Source organism: Lipotes vexillifer, unplaced genomic scaffold (genome assembly GCF_000442215.2).
Source record: "Lipotes vexillifer unplaced genomic scaffold, Lipotes_vexillifer_v1.1 scaffold352, whole genome shotgun sequence".
NCBI classification, from domain to species: Eukaryota; Metazoa; Chordata; class Mammalia; order Artiodactyla; family Lipotidae; genus Lipotes; species Lipotes vexillifer.
Genome location: NW_006776684.1, coordinates 1,350,553 through 1,357,626, shown reverse-complemented (window position 1 = coordinate 1,357,626; position 7,074 = coordinate 1,350,553). Strand labels below are relative to the sequence as shown.

At 49.9% G+C, this 7,074-nt stretch overlaps 1 protein-coding gene across 1 annotated transcript in view; it reads right to left on the bottom strand.

The window, feature by feature from the left end:
• TECTA (tectorin alpha) overlaps positions 1–7,074 on the bottom strand; it is a 71,053-nt gene that overhangs the window by 35,189 nt on the left and 28,790 nt on the right. The window contains exon 10 of the mRNA XM_007450613.1: positions 3,876–4,477. Coding sequence (XP_007450675.1) covers positions 3,876–4,477 — 602 coding nt within the window. The remainder of the gene's footprint in view (positions 1–3,875; positions 4,478–7,074) is intronic.

Genomic DNA, 7,074 nt, shown 5'->3' with positions numbered 1-7,074 from the left:
AGAGGGAGGCAGAGGAAGGGAGGGGTGGATAAGGGTGGATGGAAGAGGCCGGCGCAGAGGAGGAAGAGAGCAGGGCATGGGGATGAGTGGGGGAAATGTGTTTCTAATACTGAAGTATTGAAAATAAGGCCACATATTCGCTTTTCAGTAGCGAGCTTTCCTTTAAACAACTGGCCTTGATTGCTGCTACAGCTGTTCTTCAGCTGTTCTGAGGTCCCCTTCACACCCCCGCCCTGGATCTCCACTGACGTTTCCTTGTCCTAGGAGGCCCTTTGCCTCTTTCACGGCCTGGCCAACGGATGCCTTCAGGGCTCAGGTCTGGATCATCTCTTGCAGAAAGCCTTCCCTCCATCCCCCCAGGCGGCTCAGGCAACCTGCTCTCTCATGACACACCCCCCTTCCCCACTGCACGTCACACTTTTCTGGGACTCCACATCACGCTGACGTTCCCCGCAAACACGTCTGTCTCTCCCACTAGACCCTGAGTTCCCTTAGGACAGAAGCCGTGTCTGACTCACGTTTCTACCCGAAGGGCTTGGCGCAGAACAGCCTGTCAATGCAAGCCCATCAGATGCAACTGAGCCAGAGTGATGCTCAAAGCTCCCCTCTTCTCTCATGGCCACGGGGTGGGCAATCAGTGATAAAAACACCAGCTCTGGAAGGTCCTGAGAGCCTTCCCCTTGGCCTGAACCATGCAGGACCCGGCTGTGCAGAAGCCTGAGGGAGATGGAGGAGAGAGGCCGTCTCTGTGGAGCTCGGGCTGTGGACGGCTGAGGCGTGGGCTCTGCGGTGCCCGGGAGTGGCTCACCTCTGTCGCTCACCCCCACTCCCTGGCTGGTATACACATAGCATATTTATTTCTAATTTCCCTCGGCTTGGTGGGTTTCCCCACATCCTCAGTACTGCTTAATGCAGAGAAAGGTCAGAATCACAGAGGAACCCGGTGTCCCAAGGAGTCACTTCCATGTCACCTCCGTTTTTGTAAGCGCGAGCAGTGACCCGGGCTCTGTGCTGTGTTTTGCCTGGCGCTTCACTGCACGCTGTCATTATGACGGCCGTTATTCTTCTCTCAGGGAGAGATGGTGACTACTAATAACATCATGGGAAAAACAAACGCAAATCATTGAACAAGCAGATCCTGTAATGCATATTAATAATTCAAAGTAAATGCTAAATCTATCCCCTAGGCCCCAGAAGAAAAGAACCTTCAAGCATCCTGAACTTGGTCTTTCTGCCAGAGATTTGAAAGCTGTACACTCTATTCCCAGCTTGGGCATTTTGGATATCTGGTGACTTAGAAAGAAGAGCCCTGGAAAGGGTCCCCCCACCCCTTTAATCAATCCCTCCTTCATGCCCATTACTCTCTAATTACTCCCTGTTGTAGACTGAATCGTGTCCCCCCAAAAGGTATACTGAAGTCTTAACCCCCAGGACCTGTGAACGTGACCTTATTTGGAAACAGGGTCTTTGCAGATGTAATCATTAAGATGAGATCATGCGGGGAAAGGGTGGGCCCTCAATCCAATGACTAGTGTCCTTAAAAGGAGAGAGAGATTTGGCACAGAGGGAAGAAGGCCATGAAAATACGGAGGCAGAGACTGGAGTTATGCTGCCACAAGCCAAGGGTCACCTACAACCACCAGAAGCTGGAGGAAAGCCTGGAACAGAGGCTTCCCTAGGACCTCGGGGGGAGCATGGCCCTGAGGACACCTTGGTTTAGGACTCCTGGCCTCCAGAACTGTAACAGAATAGGTTTCTGCTGTTTCAGGCCACCTAGCGTGTGATGCTTTGTGACGGCAGCCCTAAGAACTAATATACCCTTCCCTCCGCATTTCTTTGTGGGAGGAAGAAACCAGCTGTGTAGTTCTCATGGCTCCTGACTTTAGGCATGAGTGCATCTCATGAGACACGTGCCTGGAAGGTGAGCTGACCCCAAGGGAGGGAAACACCTGGTGAGAGAGGAGAATCAGCCACTGGGGAGGAGAGAAGGGAGAGCAGGAAAAAGAACAAGCGTTCATGAAGATCCAGTGTCTATATGTGAAAATAACTGGGTCAGAACACATGGGTAGCCTCGGATGTCTATATACCTGAACCTTGACAGCGTGTAACACAAGGCAGAAAATATGCTTTCAGAGTACACTGGATGGGACAGGGCCTGTTAACAGATTATATTTTAGAAGAAGACGAAAACCTGAAAGGTAGAAAGGTGGAAAAGTGTTGAATGCCACAGAGATAAGGAACGATACCCAAAATTATAAATCTAAGGGTAGAAATATGTCAGAGGAGGAGCAAAGGAGAAAAGGACAAATATGATGCAGCCACATGGACAAAATGATTGATGTGTTTGTTTTAACACAACTGACGAAACTGGAAGAGAGGGAAGGTATTGTAAAGAGCGACCTTGACTATCCGGACATCTGTTGGAGACCTCTTGTGGCTAAAAGCAAGGCATCTGATACATACCTAACTTGTCCAGGTGGCAATTTCATCTCTCAAATTGCTGAAGAAGTGACCAGCAGCAAAATAAAAGTCGTAGGAACCTTGGAAGAAAGGGCTTATTACGCCATCTCCTTCGTTCATTTGACAAACGCTTTGAGTGTCATAGCACACAGTATATTCATTTAACATAAAGATGGATTATGTGTGGTTCCTGCCCTCAAGGAGTCCACTATGAATACTGAGTGAGCTGGACGTGAACATCATGGAAAAATACAGTATGATTACTGCCATAAATGATAGAGGAACCAACTGTTAGGTGGAACACAGAGGGTAACAATGGCAGTTTGGGTAAAACATCCAAGAAAAGGAAGAATGTTCATAGTGAGACTTCCATCTTAGATGCGCAGAAGGCACATTTTCCAGTAAACGTGAAAGGGAGGGCAGCTTAAGAAGCTGAGAAACCTCTCTTTGTCAGAGAAGGGGTTAAAGGAAACTCTAAGGAAGGGAAGAAATCAGCAGAGTTGCCCAAGGAAGTCTTTAACAGCTCAGAATTTGAAAGGGAATGTATACGAGAGGAAGAGGAACCTCCTCAGAGACAAATTACACCGCAGACCTGGGAGGATGGTGTTAAAAGGTTGACATCCTAAGTCAGCTCCTCCAAAATGCTAAAGCGGTGGCTTGCTGGTGTCCCAAGCGTTGCTCAGGGCGGGCCCTTGGGGGAGGGGTGGCCGGCCTGTGGCTGCGCCTGACATCCTCAGGCTGGACTCGGAGTGCATGGAACTCCTCAGCCCCTACCTGCTCCTGTCTTCATGGCCAAGGGAGTGAAAAGTAAGAAGACTGCAGGGGAGCCCCAGGATGCTCCAGATGTGGACAAGACTCCTGAACTCCCAGGTCCCCTGGGAGCGAAAGGGAGACTGAAAGAGGCAGCAGGAGGCCCGAGGAGGCAAATATGTTGATCTCAGCTAAGGGAAGGAGATGGATTAGACAGCAGTACCACTTATTGACGCCTAGCCCATGCTAGGTGCACATTCTCGTATACATTCGTATATACATTCTCGTATATACATTCTCGTATATACATTCTCGTATATACGTCTGTGTGAGGCCGCTCAGTGTAGCCAAGCTGGGACTCCATCTAGGTCTGTGCCGTCTCCAACACACTCTGCTACAATATGAAAGGCACCGTTCCTAGAGCTGGCTCTGTTCCTAATTTGGTGCCTGTGACTTGGGTATTTTTCTCTCTGAGGGCCCTGTTTCCTTATCTGTAAGATAAAGTGATGGGAAGTCTCTCAGGGCCCCTCTCTGCTCTAACATCCTCTGCTTTTCCTTGGATTCTGGACCTGCCTGGTTCAGCTGCAGCCTGACTTGCTGACCCGGGACCCCTATCCTCACATCCCCACGGCTCCCCTCCTGGGGTCTGGCCTGTGACCGCTCACCAGCACCGTGTGCTTGTAGGCCCTGTGAATCACGATGCTGTAGCCCAACACGGTCACGTCCACCTGCTTGACCCACAAGGCCAGCGACGGGTCCCGGTCCTCGTTCTTGGCTGTGACGACGAACTTGGGGAACGTGTCTGAGCTCGGCCTGCTTCCTGTGGTGCACAGGATGAGCGGGCAGCTGGTCTGGAAGTCAAAAGGGTAGCCGTCAAAGGTCAGGTAGTGGCCGTAGCCCGAGACGATGCAGGAGGCGTCGGTGCGGGCCTGGCAGTAGTAGAGGCCGCCCTCCTCCATGCAGTACTCGTCACCCTTGCAGGGGATGTTTTCACAGTGGACGCTGTTGTCTGTGCCATTGCAGTAGCAGAAGATCTGGCAGTCCAGGTCCACCCAGAAGGTCTCATTGGTGGCAAGTTGGTGTCCCTCAAAGTTGCAGCCACACTCGCTCCGGGGGACGCACTGGCTGCCTTGCAGGGCATAGCCCTCATCACACTGACACCCCTCGGAGCAGCTGTCCACACAGATGGGGCCCAGTGCCAGGGTCTCACAGGTCTCTGTACACATCATGCACTCCTCGAAATGGCTGTTCTCCGGGCAGTCCAGAGCTGAGGGTGGGCGAGGAGGAGATGGGATTGAGAAAGGGACAGAGGTCAGAGACAGAGTCTGTGTACACTCATTGGTATGCATGGGTGTGTGCATGTGTGTGCATGTATGGCTGTGTGCACAGTGTGCATGCATGTGTGTGTGTGCAGGTATATAAGCTGCATGTGACTTATTTGTCCAGCACGGTGAGCTCAGCAAATGCCGTGTGATCAGCACCACTGCCGTCCTCATTTGGGGTGATCCACAAGGCTCAGCGAGCCCCTCGCTCACGTGCTCCTCTAGTGCACTTAGCTTTTCAAGTAGAAGATTCTGGGACGATGGGCCTGTCCTGAGCACCTGCGGCACGCCAGGCACTGTTCTAGGCATTTTAGTGTAATTTTCTCAACAATCTGGATGATAAGGACAGTCATATCACCCCTGTCTTATAAGTGAGGAAACTGAAGTTCAGTGACTTAATCCAGCTGATAAGTACTGGAGAGAGATTTGAACCTGCATCTCCCGACTCTGAGTCTCCTGACTCAAAGACTCCGGAAAGAGAGTCCTGGAAGGAACAAGTGATCTGAGGCTGTAGAGACCTGTGGGTACCATCTCTGAGCTTCAGTTTCTTCTCTTATTAAATAAAGACAGTACTTACCTAGGACTGCTCTTCTGAGGATTAATAACCTAATATATCAAGCCCACAGTAGGGTCTCAATAAACACTGCACCCTTTCCCTTCTTACACTTCCCTCCATTACAGATAGGTTTCAGGGAGGTGTTTCTACTCTACACATTGGACCTTCCCTGTGTCTTTCATCTCTCTGCTCCTGGTGTCCTCCGACCCCTTCCACCTCCTCACTGACCTCAGCACATGGTCCTGCCCACCTCCTTTATTCACATCCTTTGCCCCTCCTGCACGGCCCTCACAAAGCCAAATCCTACCCATCCTCCAAGTTTCATTTCAAGTCACTCTTCTGCTCAGAAGCCTTCCTTGATAGATCAAGACTCTGTGTCAGTAAGCACAGCACATAAAATAACAGCACATGCGGCTCACCATGGAATTCCGTGTAACTTCCTATGTCTCTTTATTATTTTTGTGTGTCAAATCTTGACATGAGCCAGGATGAACCCAGGAATACGGAAGAAATCTACCCACAGGTCTGTGTTCTCTAAAGATCTGTGACTGTCGTCACCGTCTCCTGGGAGTTTAAGATCTTGCCTTTAAGGCTTTCTTTAGGTCTTCTGCATACGATCACTCCTCAAGAGGGTTTTATAATCCAAGGACACAAGGGACGCTGTAGAGAAATTGCATGGCAATAATAGTTCCGCCCACAAGTACCAGCTCAACAGTTCTGCACTATGGACTGAAAGCCAATCTTTTTTCCCTCAGGGCTTAAGGACTGTCTCCACCTCCACTGACTAGTTGTAGGCTAGTTCGGCACTGATTAAATATGTCTGTATAGAGCGATTTTCACATTTGTCTCTAAATTATGAATGCTATAACACTGACTGCAGGTTTATGGTGATAGCAAATAACATGACTTATTTAAATGGCTCTCGTTTTATGACTTATTGTGTTGTCTGAATGTGTCTGAAAGTCTGGAACATACAGACATGAAGTAATAAAACTTCCCCTGGCTCCTGAAATGCCTCTGAAATTACTTAATTGGGCAGCCTGGCTCTGCCAGCGAGAGCTGGTTAAAAATATCTGAACACAGAAGCAGTGGTTGCCTCTCTCCAGGGCCAAAGAAGATTGTGTTCCTGATTTGTAGCTGACACTCAGTCCAATCCCCACTCTGCAAAACCCTGACCAGATTAACCCCTTAGTACCCAGAGACTTGATTAATCAAGTGTGAGCCCTGGCCCTCCACCCGAGGAAGCCATGCTCCACGTGGCTGCTTCCGTCCACAAGTCTCTCTCTAAAAAAGGCACTTATGAGCGTTTGCTCCAGCTCTGCAGGCCCCGATGAAGGATGGGGAGAAGCGACTCTCAGCAGGCATCGCACCCGGAAAAAGAGGGAATCACTGTCATCCCGCCACACTTACTTCGCATGAGCCATGCCACCAAACTGTGTTTCGTGCAGTACAAAAAAAACAATCCAGAGACACTTCCTGCTGGGTAGGAGTTCATAGTCTAAAAGCATGGCACAGACACGGCCTGGCAACAAAATGGATTTGGTATGGGGCAGACTCTGTAATCCCGTAATGCGAATGAACTGCAACTAGAAAGCTGAGTACGGGAGCAGGGGCAGAGATCATTTTAGATGAGCTGGTGGTGGGGCAAAAAAGGATGTGGGAAGTGGGTTAAAGAGAAGGCTTTGGGAAAGCATTCTAAGGTCCCACTAGATGTGGTGGTCAGTAGGAAGCTTGGAGCCTCCCTCCCTTTAGGTGACTTTATGAAAAGAGCATGCTTCCAGAATTCCACCTGCAGATTCACAGCCTCTGTTACTAATCCCTCCCCAGTGTGGTTAGGGTCACCTGGGATATAACCGCCCAACTCTGAGATGATATTCCATATGCTCCTTTAGACTTCCAGTGCTCAGAAACCAGAGCATTATTTTTAAATAACGATATGTGTGGGGGGCGGGGAGGGGGGGGGGGGGATATTCTTAGCTCTGTCTA